At 42.7% G+C, this 14664-nt stretch overlaps 1 protein-coding gene across 1 annotated transcript; it reads right to left on the bottom strand.

Moving 5' to 3' along the window:
• Positions 1-486: 486 nt before the first annotated feature.
• On the bottom strand, positions 487-13703 carry LOC306793043 (tyrosine-protein kinase FRK-like). Its single transcript, XM_079290481.1, has 8 exons — positions 13243-13703; positions 11095-11216; positions 7266-7414; positions 6952-7120; positions 4782-4940; positions 3751-3932; positions 2206-2371; positions 487-2002 (listed from the first exon to the last, which is right to left on the bottom strand). The coding sequence occupies exons 1-8, from the start codon at positions 13512-13514 to the stop codon at positions 1794-1796; spliced, it is 1428 nt and encodes a 475-aa protein (XP_079146607.1). The 5' UTR covers positions 13515-13703; the 3' UTR covers positions 487-1793.
• Between the last annotated feature and the right edge of the window lie 961 nt (positions 13704-14664).

Here is a 14664-nt window from a genome sequence, read left to right as displayed (position 1 = left end):
TTATCCTCGGGAGGATTCGTGTACTTTAACCCGAGAGGGAACCTCTGTTCTTCCTATATTACACGTTCTAGTGTTTCTAGGATCTAATCCCTCCGGGCCCCACGTTGGGCGCCATGTTACGTGATATCTGGGGGGTGACCCCTCACGATTTTTTATTCGATAATAAAAAATTGAAAAATTAATTAATTCATTTTTTTTATTTTTTTATTATTAGAATAAGTATCAGTGTGGTTTGGAGCATGTAAAGAATGCCATCAGTAATGTACCGAGCTGGATCAAACACAACTTACCTCAGGGGCTGAAGGGGATCTGCTGAGGCGTAACCCCTCTCCAGGGCTGGCTTCTCAAGAAAATATGAAGAAAAGGACTTGGTCGAAGAAACTAATTCGTTATTTCTTTATTTGCATTTAAATCAAAGTGTAGTCTCTTGGTCCAAAATACAGAGAAAAAATCGTTAACTGAAAAGTATAAGAAAAATCACTTAAGTATTCAAAAACCCCTTCAGAGCAGTTTACAGACAAAGGATCTGTAAAAGCACTGACTCAGCCAGCAGACGGGCTGGCTGTTTAGCCTGCGGAGGAAAAAGTTAATGATTCACCCAGCGCAGGACTGGACAGAGTGAGCTTTCTCTCTTGTTTCGACTTCAAAAAATCTTCTAAGTATTCTTAAAAACTCTGACTCTCAAAGTCCGGTGATCTGCAAAAAGTTAAAGTTTCACCTCCGTGCAGGCAGAAGCCCGCACGGGGTTCGAGACTCCTTCCAACTCCGAACTCCGTCTCCTCCCAACTTCTACCCAGAACTCTTTCAAAACTGCCCCTATTTATACTTGGGGCTGGGGGCCCCAAGCACTTCACCCATAACTTGATTGATGACACATAAACCCCTTACTTCAGCGTAATCTTTGAAAGCCGGGTCTGCCTTTGTGGTCCATATGAACCCGTCAGCAGTCTCAGCGACGCCACTGTCAAGGGTACGTTTACTTATATGTACCCCGAGGCTTAACTACTGATCTTACCGCCCTAGTTTCTTCCTGGAACTGCTGACTCGGTCTTTGTGACTTCGTCTGGGATTTTCCCTTCTTACTCCGCTAGACTAGGTGGCGCCTCAGTCTTCCTTCTTTGTGTGAATTTGCTGGCTCAGCTCTTCTTCCTCCCCATGAACCGAGAAGCCCGCCTAGGGGGGTGAGGGTGTGTGTGTGTGTGTGTATGTGTGCGCCCACCCGTACACATCAGTGCAGCAGGGGTTTTGGACAACAGAGACAGGTCTGTTTAACCGGTTCAACCTTATGTGCGACTTGTCATATCTCCTGATAACCAGGGCTAAACTGTTTAGAGGCATCGCGATTTCGCATAATCTCCCCCGTGTTCAACAGTGTAGTCTGTGTACATCTAACATTCTGTTACTTCCTTTTATGGAAGCTATAGCAGACATCCCATATGTTCTTGTCAAGCATAAACAATATATATATGATCTTGTTGTTGAGTAAGGAAAGTCAGTCGAAAAATATTTAGCACAGGGGAATTTTCGATCACAACTTTCAGACACAGCCTGCCTGAAAGTGCATTCAGTTGTCAAACAAAGCCAAACCTAGGAGCGCTGCTGCAGTAAAAGCTTCCTCACTGCATGTCAGACACAGCCACACCATTCTATCAACCTCAAACATTTTAGATCCTTTATTTCACCGCAAAGGAGTGGAATTATTAAATCACATTTCAATCTGTTGCGTCATAAAAACATCGACGTATGTTCATGTTTGGAATCATATGATTTTTGATTTAGCTTCAGTGCAGAAATTATGTTGTGACCCAGAGGTCGTCCTCGATCACGTCCAGGTCAAAGAAGACCTCCAGCTTCCACCGCAGGGTCTCAAATGTGGGCCGATCCTGGTCGTTCTCCTTCCAGCAGTCCATCATCATGTCATACATGACTTTGGGACAGTTGGGGGGGCTTGGCATCCTGTAGCCCTGGGAGACCATCTGGACGACTTGGAAGTTCGACATGGCTGGGGGGGAGGGGTCACAGTAGGACATTATAGCTTATCTTGCAGGAGACAATTGTTTCGCATTAAAATGTTTGAGCTATTTAGAAACCACAAGAAAAAAAACTGCGCTTTGACTTTCCAGAAAATTCTGAATACATCACTTCCATTTATTTAAATCTCTCTGTTCAGAGAATCATTTATGACTAGATTGACGACAGTCTCACCTGGGTAAGGCATCTGTCCAAACGTCATGATCTCATGCAGCAGAATTCCAAAAGACCAAATGTCCGATTTGATGGTGCACTTGTTGTCTAGGATGGCCTCTGGCGCGGTCCACTTCAGAGGGAATTTAGTTCCTTCTTTGGCTTCGTACACATTTTCATTCTTTTTCTAGAAACAAAAAAATATGTCGATTTTCTTTTACTGTCAGTAAGTCAGCTTTAGTGTAGAGATTCGGAGGCAACCTCCGGGTGTGAAAAGTGAAGCCAATGCAGAGGTGCCTTCAAGAATTGACTTTAAAATCCTGCTGTTGGTTTACAAAGCACTGAATGGTTTAGGGCCAAAATACATCTCTGATCTGCTGCTACCTTATGAACCATCCCGACCCCTCAGGTCGTCTGGGACCGGTCTACTTTCTGTTCCCAGAGTCAGAACTAAACATGGAGAAGCAGCGTTCAGTTTTTCTGCTCCACATATCTGGAACAAAGTCCCAGAAAGCTGCAGGTCTGCTGAGACCCTCAGCTCATTTAAATCAAGATTGAAGACTTTTCTGTTTGCTGCTGCCTTTAATTGAACCACATTCAATTAATATATTCATCAATTTCCTGCATTTCTGCATTTTACGACTGAATTTTATTTCTTACACTGTTTCTTTAATTGTTTTTAAATCTCCTTTTCTTTTGCCTTGTGTTTTGATGCTTTTAATGGTTTTATGTGAAGCACTTTGAATTACCTTGTTGTTGAAATGTGCTATACAAATAAACTTGCCTTGCCTTAATGCCTTTACAAGCTGAGGGAATTTTTGAGGGAATATTTTTTCAAACTGGATTCATGACAAACTTTTTTTTGTCACACACGTTCACACAGTACGTAAATATTACACAGCAAAAAAAATTATTTCAACTCTTTTTCAATTTCAATACAATACAATACAATAATTTCAATACAGCATGATGTTCATTAAACAAATTATGTTTTTTCTTTTGAGGAAAACGGACGATAAAGCAGTGCATGCTTTAGGGCGGGGCTACCTTGCGATTGACAGGTTGTTACTACGGCGTTGTCCTGTCTGTTCTGTTTGTGTTTTTGTCTCACAACTTAAACCCTTTTACACTGTTTTCAGTTCATGAAAGCCAATTGTAACATTTTGGTCACCTACAAATGTCTCATTCGGCATTCAGTTGTACTCAACTCCACCCTCTCGTGTCAATTCTGGTTATGAAAAAACAAGATGGCAACTGTAGTCCACAAACCAATGGCTGACTTCATGGTAACAACATCCACTTCTTATATTCGGTCCATGGCGAAAACCCTTACTGTCGCAACATGGCCGGACAAAAGTGTATTTTGAAAGGGTGTCTGATAGATAACCGTTATCAACATGTGACAATACCTAAACTAAACTGTTTGACTTGACTTTAAGGTCAAAAAGTTAATTTACCTAGGTATGTCTTTAGTGTAGTGTATATTTTTATTTTATGTGATTAGTGAGAATGACTATGACACTTGCTGCATGCATTATACAACAGAACTTTGAATGTCAGACCCACCATGATGACCCTGGCGAGGCCAAAGTCAGCCACTTTGCAGATGTTGTTCTCGCCAACCAGGACGTTCCTGGCTGCCAGGTCTCTGTGGATGTAGTTCTGCAACTCCAGGTAAGCCATGCCCGACGCCACCTGGGCAGCCATCTCAATCTGGTCAGAGAAGCCCAGCGTGGTGCCCTTATCCTCTGTCATCAAGCAGAGAGGCACATAATCAGTCGCAGTCCTATACCGTGTTTAAGGTATGATAGGTGGTAGTGAAAGAACACAGGAGCCCAAAGTGTCAAACAAACAAAAGAGCTGACAAAAGAGACACAAAGACTACAAAGTAGGGGTGTAACGGTTCACAAAATTCTCGGTTCGGTTCAATACGATACAGTGGGTAAGGCATCAAATCTTCACACTAGAGAGGGTAAAAAACCAAAGAGTGCAAAAGAATTGTTGCCATTTATTGTCAAATTTATTTCAGCTTCACTTATTTTCAAGGTGAATTTAGAAGGAAAAAAGTCTGAAGAGGCCAAAACTCCACATGACAACTTCAACTCGTTGTTTTTTAGCCTATATTTGCTTACCTTTTGGCAAAGTGCCACCACTAAAATGTGTGTCAAATTAGCTATTAGCTATTGCTTTTTGCAGTGTATCCATGGATACACACACACAATTATAACTGCATTACTTTGATACTGAAGACTCAGATTATCAGGGAAGTTCTGGAGTTAAAAGGATTGTCTTTAAAAAAATAAAATGTTTAAAACCTTTAAGATACGGAAAGTGGGCGGATCTGGAATCTGCAACGGAATTTGTATACAGGGTAAGTGATTCATAAGCTACTGGGCTACCCATTAAAGTGAAATATGTGCAGCTGAGATCAAAGTTTTGATTTATAAACTGTAGGATCTAGAATGGTTTTGTTGCTGTGGGATAAATCTCTACCGCAGCCTGACCCTACATTAACACATTAGCGTTGGACTCTGACCCTGCCATAAAGAAGCAGGAGCTCATAATCACGTGGGAAAGTTGGAGACATCTCGTCTTACTATTGAGGTACTCCAGCAGGCTGCCGTTGTTCATCAGCTCTGTGATGATGAAGATGGGCTCCTCCACGGTGCACACAGCGTACAGCTGGATCAGCTTGGGATGCCGCAGCGTCTTCATGATCTGAGCCTCTCTCAGGAATTCCTTCAGGTCCATTGTACCTGCAAGAGGTGTTCAGTGATGGTATATTAGGAGTGGAACTTTTCTTTTTTTTTTTTGTGACATCTTTGGTGAGTGTGTGGTGTAGTGTTTTGTACACTCACTCTTACAACCAATACATTTTTCCCCAAACAAGAAGCTGAGCCTGCTTACAATTCCCAACTATCCAAACTCCACTATCACTTTACTTCATTTGGGCCCGAGCACCGACAATGTCGGGCCGCGAGGTCCCTATTGAAACTGTAGTGATTATTATTTTCTGCAAGTGAATCGCCTTTTTCGGGGCTTTATCATGTCCGAAAACTCACCAAAGTCGGCATGCATATCAGGACTGGTGAAAAATTTGATGTGATTGATTTTATGGGTCCCACGCTCGAATATGAAAAAATTGCTCGCTTGCGCCCCCTGGAATTTAGCCCCCATATCCCGTATGTCCAATTAACTTGAAATTTTACACATGCATGCAACCAAATGAGGTCTACAAAAAAGCCTATTGAACCCCTATGAACATATATCACATGAAGACTTAAAAAAAGTGTCTAAAATCAACAGGAAGTCGGCCATTTAGATTTTTGTGTGAATTTTCCCTTGATTTCTAGTTGCTATACTTTAACGAACTCTTCCTAGGGACTTAGTCCACTTGAAATGTAGTCAGTACAATCTAAAGACCTTCGCAATTAAAACGTACTCGAAGCTTTACGTTTGATGGAATGGCGTAGCCGTGGCTGCCATTTTACGTGATTTGCTGTTAAACAACAAGCTGATGTAACTCCACAAAACACAGCCCCAGCGCGACGTTAGACCTACATGTATGAAATTTGATAGGAACATGTATCACATGAAGACTTAAAAAAACAGTTTCTTCGGACCATGCTTCTAAAATAAAAGTTCCTCAAATCTTTACGTTTGATGGAATGGCGGAGCCGTGGCGTGGCGGCCATATTTACGTGATTCGCTATGAAACAACAAGCTGATGTAACTCCACTGGACTTGCTCAAATCTGTCCCAAACTTGCAATACTTAATAACAGGCATGGCCTGAGGAGGTCTACAAGCCAATTTTCACTCAAAGTCATAACGCCACCTACTGGCAGCAGGAAGACAGCGTTATGTGACAAACAGCATCAATTTACATGACGTTTATATGATGTGGTCTGGAATTGATATAGAGCAACACAATGCATGTTTGCACGTGTGTTCTAGCGCCACATAGTGGATACAGGAACTGGTGGAATATTTGCACTACATAATTTCCAGCGTCACACAGTCCAAGCATTCAAAATATGTCTCACTTGTGGGCGCGCTGTCTGATGGTCGCAGATATTTAAGACAAAGTCTGCCGGCGTCTCGCCAGTACCTCAGAGACGCAGAAAGTTGTGAGGGCCCGTACATCCCTGCTTGCAGCTTTAATTTCACTTTTTCTTTTACTATACTTTTTTAAAAACATTCTGACGAAGTTAGAATGAAAACAACTAGCCACATGAATATGTTAAGTGCCCAGCAATACGGCCTGGGCGTCCTTCAGCGTTGACTGGGGGGAGCAGTGAGGTGAAGTTCAGCTCCTGGCCGGACGAGGAGCTGCTGCTGCCGGGCGTGGAGCTCGCAAGTCGGAGGCGGCAGCAAAGCAGGATCTGCTCCTCCACTGTCCACAAGCTGAGCTTCTCCTTGCTGGTCCGCCCGGTTACCGCCACACTACTGGAGGCCCAGGCCATATTGTAGGGCCTGCTGGAGGGAAGAGAGGCACTGGAGAAGAGTCTCACCAGCGAGGATTTGGCATTTCCGCTTTTTTGCTGTATTGAAAACATACGGAGCTGTTCCGAACCGTGGCACCACTGTATCGTATTGAACCGAACCGAGAATTATGTGAACCGTTACACCCCTCGTAAAGACATTTCACATTCTGATTTCACCAATATCACACTGAACTATTGACATGACCAAATCATCTTGTACTTTACTCATTCCTGAATAGTCTGATCCACCTCCGGCAAGAGAAAAGGAGGCAGTAGCGTACCTGGTTTGAGGGTCTTCACCGCGACTAATGTGGTGTCTTTCCACAGGCCCTCGAACACTTCTCCGAACTGACCGGCTCCGATCTTCCTCAGCAGCTTGATGGACTTGCGGTCAATCTCCCATTGGTCCACCGTGTTGTAGGACAGGCCGTAAGTCTGCGGAGCCTCCCTCTACACGGACGGGAGAAGTTGCTGTTTACTGAGATGACAATGTGACTTTATAATGTATTTTAAAAAAGTGTGCGAAAGGAACAGAAACAAACAAAATAGAATTTAGACAATCAACAGGATGTGTTAAGTTCACAGCATGTCTGACTTTTTTGCATGGTTCGCGAAGCAAGGCCTGCTTGGAGTAATGTTCCACTAACTCCTCCAGTGTTTCAAAGGATCTGCTCCTCGACATAAAGTAGTGACCGTTCTCCAGTTTTTTCAGCTTGTAATGCTTCACCTTCCCACGGTCCAGCACTGAAAGACAAGTTAATACAGACAAGTTAATATGAGGGATGTACTCAAGAGTCAAGAACTGCAAAACTAAGTTTTCCTCATGGCACAGGAGCTGAGGGAAAGTTTTTAATCAAAGTCAACGCGCGCGTTTGTCACGGTCTTGCTTACACAACCAGCATGAGACATTCTAACGAGCTTAATGTACAATGAAGTTTCCATTTCCATTCATTTCTAAAATATAGATTTGCTGTGAGGAAAGAATAGGAAGTGCTGCACTGGGTCAAAAAATGTGGTTTTGGAAAAGTATGGGGTATGTATTCGAGTAACAATGAAAAGAATAAATAAGATAAAAGATAAAATAAGAAAAACGATGACTTTGAATGGAAGTCTATGGTATTGGTTGGCAGTCTAAAAAGCATCTGAGGCCCTCTGATTACAGGTTAAAAATCCTTTATTGATATTTTTATTTTTCCTTTGACTTGCTATTGTCAATATAGCATGTCGTCATGATAGAAGCATGTTTCTATTAACAACATTAACTGTGGTTTAACGCAGTGTTAATTAGTAAGGGGTGCCGTAATTTATACAAAGAAGGATCAGGAGACTACAAAAGCAATGGAAAACGTCAAGTGGTTAATTGCCTGAGGTGCGCCTTTAATTGTTTTGACAGATTACCTGTATGAGTTATATGAGGAGGTATAAGTTCCAAGCAGTAATTGCACGAAAAATAACTACTTTTGAGGTTTGTTCTTGGTGTTAGAGGTATCAATTTACCTGAGCTATCATTCCTTGTGTGATGGTTATGTCTGTGACATGTGTATTGGAACTGATTGAAGAAATATTCAGGTGTCTGATTAAATACTATGTTTCTGAAAAACATGAGAAGGTTATCGTGAAGTTTAATTTCCACTGAGAACCATGACAGGCGAGAGTGCATATATGCTGTATTAGTTTTTGTTGAACACTGGAGTGCTAATCTGGCAGCTCGGTTTTGAACCAGTTGTAGTTTATTTATGTCCTTATTCGCTGCTGCTGACCATATGAATGGACAGTATAGCAGGTGACAAAAGACCAAGGACTGTAACACCTGACAAACAATATAAGCAAAGCACTTTCTGGTCATAGCTATGCCCCTTCCCATTTCAATGACAATGCCGTCAATGTGCTCAGACCACGACAACTGTTCGTCCAACACTACACCCAGTAGTTTAGTCTTCTAGACCTGTTCTATTGCCGAACCTGACATTGACAGGTGAAGCTGTGTGTCACCATTAAGCATATTCCTTGAGCCAAACACAATACCTTTAGTTAGTTTGTTCACTTTCACCCAATCAGACACTCTCTCTAGATCCTGATTCAGAATGGTTGCAAGTTCCTGGTTGTTTAAAGCAGTGCTATCCAGTGTTGTGTCATCTGCATACGTTACCATTTTGGCATTCGTAATTGTATTTGTGAAAATAGAAAAGAGTAAGGAGCCTAAGCAACTTCCTTGTGGAACCCCACAGCTAACGTATCTACAGTCTGATAAACTACCATTATAAAAGACTCTTTGCGATCTCTCAGAAGATAACTGACCATCCAAGAGAGTGCCATAATGCTGAATCCATAACTTTCAAGTTTAGGAATCATAATATCATGGTCTATTACATCAAATGCAGCACTGAAGTCACGCAAGACTGTGCCGACTATTTTCTTATTGTCCATCTGTATCAGCCAGTCATCAGTTAGATGGGCAAGGGCAGTTGCTGTTGAGTGACTCTGTCTGTACGCATGCTGGGAACTAGTAATGAGTTTATTCCGAATAAACAATCCTGCATTTGTTTGAAAACGATTTTCTCTAATAATTTGCTCAAAATGGGGAGTATTCTAATTGGACGGCTATTTGTACAAGTGAAGGCTGATTTCTTGTCCTTTGGTATTGGAATCACCTTCGCCACTTTCCAGACCTTTGGGGATACACTGTACATTATGCATTTGTTGAAGATGTGACATATTGGAGTAGATACGTGATCAGAAGCAAATCGCAACAGTTTACCATCTAGATGGTCTATACCAGCCAGTTTATCAGTTGGCAGAGACAACAACATTCTCTCAATGTCAGGGGAAGTAACCTGCACAAAATCAAATGGGAAGTTTTTGTCCTTCATCATATAATTCTCAATTAGTGTGCATGAGGAGGAGCCATCAGTGGGTGTCAAGTTCTTTCTGAGATTATCAACTTTACTCATGAAGTAATTATTGAAGTAATTGGAAATCTCTGCTGGTTTGGTTCGGAAAGTACCATTATTTATTATGTTAGGCTTGCTTGATGTGACGACCTACACATTATATCCTTCATAATTTTCCATCAGTTTTTCTGTCATTCTTTGAGTCATTCATTTTACTCTGGTGAAACTCTCTGTTTCCCTATGTTCAGTTTAGTTACATGATTTCTGAATTTACAGTACATTTGACAGTAAGCCAGATGTTTCAAACACTTTTTCTGCCTCATGTGTTTTTAAATCTCTACTGACCCATGGGGCACATTTTGCCTTTACAGTTGTTTTTTTCAATGGTGCATGTTTATCAGCAATTTCCATAAATAATTTCATGAATACACTGAGTGCCCAATTTGGGTCCTCCTCTTGACACACTATTGACCAGTTTACATTCTTTACATCCTCCATAAAATATTCTTCTTGGAAGTGCTTGTATGACCTTTTGTGTGTAATCCTACAGGCTGCTTTAAGGACTTTAGTTTTCCTTTTTAGTGCTACTAAATTGTGATCGCTGAAACCAAGAACTACTGATACTGCTTTAGAGCAGTGTTCAGGGGTATTTGTGAAGAAGTGATCAATACATTTTAAGTTAGCCTGAGCGAGGACACTCCGCTAACTGTGATAGTCGTAATGTTACTAAGCCAATGGACTCAATGTCAACGTTGATCTAGTCGACCTAGTATCTCACCAAGTTAGCCTGAGCGAGGAAACTCTGCTCACTGTGAAGGGCGGGCACGCCACTCGATTAGCTAGAGCGGCAGTGCTCTGCCAACCGTGGAAAACGAACAACGGTTATAGTCTCACTGATTGCTCCCTTCACGATTTAGGTGGCCCTTTTCAGACTGGTGAATGACCGATAATAGGAGCGTCCACCAGTCCGGGGCTCGATGGTCCGAACGGCGAAACACACCGGCAGTTTGTCGCAGCCTTTGGAGGGCGAGAGATCTGCAACTCCGACCGGTGGTCACAAGGCTACAGCGACAAGCTCCAATATGTCTTGATCGTAGACACATCTTTCTTTGAGCTTATGCTACCATGGTAGCTAGCCTGCGTAGCGAGAACATGAAAAAGGACTGATCTGATGACGGGGGTCATCCGATGTCACAGGGGACTTTGTTGATATCAAGACTCTACCTGCGCAAGTGCGAGACAGAAGATATCCAGTGTTGAGCACTGCCTCTGGCGGTCCGTAAGGATGAACTAGAACCCATTTGCGATATCTCTCTTTTGTGTTTTCATTTTCATTAGCCACCATAGGCTAATGGTCCGCTATCAAACAACCTATGTTTTTCTGCTCAATTGAAAAAGCGTGCGTTTTCTTACTTCTGAATTCTACTTCTTGAAAGACAAATCGCGTAATTTCATCTTTCAAAATGTACACAATCCCTCTTCGGAGGAGAACTTCTTTAAAGTTGCCACTGTAACATGTTTATCGTAGCTTACCCGAGAGGGACCGCTCCCCTTTCTCACTTTCACAGTTTCTGATGAGGAAGGTGCCTTGCTGATTCCCTCTTGCCAACAGCATCTTCTCTGCATCCAGCCTCTTTGTGTTGGGAAAATACCATCTGCGAAATCGGAATTCAAGCAAAAAAGAGCCAAGCGGGTCAAACAAAATGGCTTTCTGAATATAACTATTAATTTCTAAAGAAAATTCAACCGTCTGGGGGCCCAAAGGTTCACTGGTAATTTGTATTGATTTTAAATTGGCTTATCGATTCTGTTGTTCTTACTAGAACAAAACATATATAACAATCAATAATGTCCTTTTTGTTGTTCTTTTGTTAAAAAATCCCCTGAAAGCCCCAAGCTCCAAGCAAGTATTGTGTGTGTATCAAAGCCTGATATATCTTCTTCCTCTCTGCCATAGAGCTCCATTGTTGTCCAAAACTATTAAAAGCACATCAGTGAGCATCAACTCATCAATGTTCTTTCGTCATCATGACCAAACCCACTGTTTATTTTCCGTCACTTCATGCACAGTCCCGCTGTCACTAGAGCACCAAATGTGTATCAATCCACCGCTAAAAATAGTGGCCACCAAATGCAATATTTCCTCCTGTTTAATCAACGATCGTTTAAAACGACAGTGCCCAACTGTTATAAGAAATGCCTTAGCATCTTAAAAAAATGACAGCTCATATACAAGACCTATCTATCGTTATAGACTCATATCCTCAGTGGGAACGAGTGGGTTTGGGGCTTCGAGTCACAGAATGGCTGTGAAAGTCTGACTAATTATTCTCGGTTTGGTCTTTTCATGAGATTTGTTGACAATAAACAAGATATAGAATGAGACCAGCCTTATACCCTAAGACCTTTATTATTTTAGTCTGTATATCTTGTAATCCTAAAGAATTTCCTGACCACAAACTAACTTCAACATACATAAGGAGGCGGCCTTTGGGGGCCCCACAATTTGTTTTACCCCAGGCCTCCCGAGCAGGTTAATCCGGCCCTGATTAAACTCCAGAATAGCTACAGACGCCTATGACATTTAACCAGAAGCTTAGTCCACAAGCCCAGAATATTAAAACGGATTATTTGACATTACACATTCTGAAACCAATCATTGTCCATCCAGTTTGTGATTTAGTGAAACTGTGCCTGGACTGATGCAGGCAATCAGAACTATTTTTAACCCTGTGAGCCAAACGGGGAAAAAAACAGTGTGCAGCTGAGAGGAAACAGGTTCCACTGAGGAGGCTAAGTAGGCCAACAGCACAAAAGACTCGTGCCGTGGTTCTCGTGCCTTCCAGAGAATACGGGTTGGACTTGCTTCGCGACGTCGCTTTCCCCAAGAATTCGACTACATACGGCAATGACGGTTTTATTTGTGAAAACACGAAAGAAGAAAAAAACATTTTTATTGTCATATACATATTTACACATACACGAAATTTGACTCATCCCTGTATATAGGGAGCAGTGGGCTGCCATTGATCGGCGCCCGGGGAGCCGGGGGTTCAGTGTATTGCTCAGGTACACTTCGACACGTGACACGTCCCAGTCGGGGATCGAACCAATGCATGGAGAAGTTACCACATACTGTAGCATCTGAGCGAAGCCTTTCGTGACATGTTGAGGCGGCTACCTGCAGCCACAAATGTTTCTTGCAAAACCAGTTTCTGTGACTTTCCAGAATGTCACAGTCGTTTAAACAGAACATACAATAGAGAGCAGTCCTCAAACCATGAAATAAGTCGGCTTTTTGGCTCTTTCGGTTCCCTTGTGTCAAAGTCAAGGGTTTTTTAGATGGCTTTTGGTTAGATGCTTCAAATAAGGTCTTAGGTTAACACAAGCATAAGAGATTTGAAAGTTTATTTTTTTAACAAATTAAGATAAGTCAGTTAATAGCCTACTTTGAAGCTTTTTGTGTGTCTTCAAAAAGGCGATTGCTAACAAGTGGCTAAATTAAACGCCATGTGTGGACATTATTCAGCACTAAAGACAGAAAAAAAAAAGAAATCAATATGTCACAGTGTTTTACCTTTGGAGAAATGACGGAAACATTGCATGCTTCTTCTATGTGGAATGGTGGTTTCTATCAGTGACCATCACATGAATATGCTAATGACATGATGGGCTACTTACGGCTCTGCGTCGATACTCTCCACGGGCGCCACAAAGTTAGCCGGGATGTATCCCTGTTTGGATGCAGAGACCCCGGTCAGGGCTTTCACAAACCACCAATAGCCGGGAGTTTTAACGAGAGCCTCTAAAATGTCCCCCGCTTTAACACTCAGGTCCTCCTCGGTGCGCGCAGAGTAATCGTGCTGGGCGATGTAATAAACCCCGGCTTTCGCCGGTGGAAGCAGTGATAAAGCTGCTTTTTTACGAAAGCTTGACTCACGAGTCATCTCCATGGTACAGCCGTCAATCACTGCGAGCAATTCTGTGTTCGGGAGTAAGCAGAAACAGTTTGGGGGAATTCCTTCGCCTCCTCGCTCGTGTTCCACATTACATAAAAAAAATACAGATGGAATTTATAATCCCTGCGGGATCGGACGGCAGCAGTCTTTCACCCCTCAGCACACACCCAGCGAACACAAACACACTCTGCCACTTAGTGTGTGAAGTTTCCTGGTTGGGCCTGAGAGTACATTTGGTGTCAATCACTTGCACCTGCTGTGGAATGGGGAGCAGCTTCTCAATACCCAAGTTTACAAGTACGGACTTGTGAACTTTTGGAGTATTGATTTGGAGTCTGGACTGATCTAGCAGCCCTTGTCCAAATGAACATGTGAAAAAGTACATGTTTATCTCAGTTTGGGGCCTCCATCCTCACTAGTGTGAGCCCCCCCCCCCCCCCCCCAAAAAAACTGAGCTTTGGTGAAACAAGGATAGAGCGGCCCAGTGTGGGTCGGAACTGTGTGGCAGTAAGAGAGCTTTTATTTCCTCCTGTGATCACTCATTTTAAGTGTCAATACAGCCCACCACACGGCACGGCTGCTGTCAGTAAACTGCATTTATCTTTATCATGTCAGATGATATTGTCATGAGTCATGATCAGCCGCTTGGCAATGACTGATGCACCTGAGCTCACCATTCAATCATTTTACACTCTTTGTGTCTCAACAGAAACAGAAGAATATGTAGAGAGAACTGCTGTAGTGTGAATTTGGCTGCAGTAACACAGTAATAACGCAGTATAGGTGACAACAGAGAGAAGGGGGGGGGCACTAAATGGAGTTTTACAGACTGAGACCGTCTCTCTCATATACAAACATAATGTAACCAGATGGTTGGGCCTAGTGCTGAAGGGGCAGGACTGGTGGGGAGGCAATAGATTTTATAGGCAGTGGGTCTCACGAAGTCTACATGGCTAGAAGAGAACTGGGTCGTCAGCTGGAGCGGAGGTCACGAACTGCGAAAATGGAAGATATTCAAGAGGAGCTTCAGGCCCTGAAGGAGAGGGTGGTGGTAGACATGTCGGCCTTAAAGGACATTAATGACTCCTTGAATGCACAGTTGCAACAGCATGGGTCTCCTGTTGCGTCCAGCTCTCCGTCTTCC

This window comes from Melanostigma gelatinosum (assembly GCF_949748355.1).
Source record: "Melanostigma gelatinosum genome assembly, chromosome: 19".
Lineage (NCBI taxonomy): Eukaryota > Metazoa > Chordata > Actinopteri > Perciformes > Zoarcidae > Melanostigma > Melanostigma gelatinosum.
Note: the sequence above shows the minus strand (reverse complement) of the source record. Positions and strands in the feature narration are given on the sequence as shown.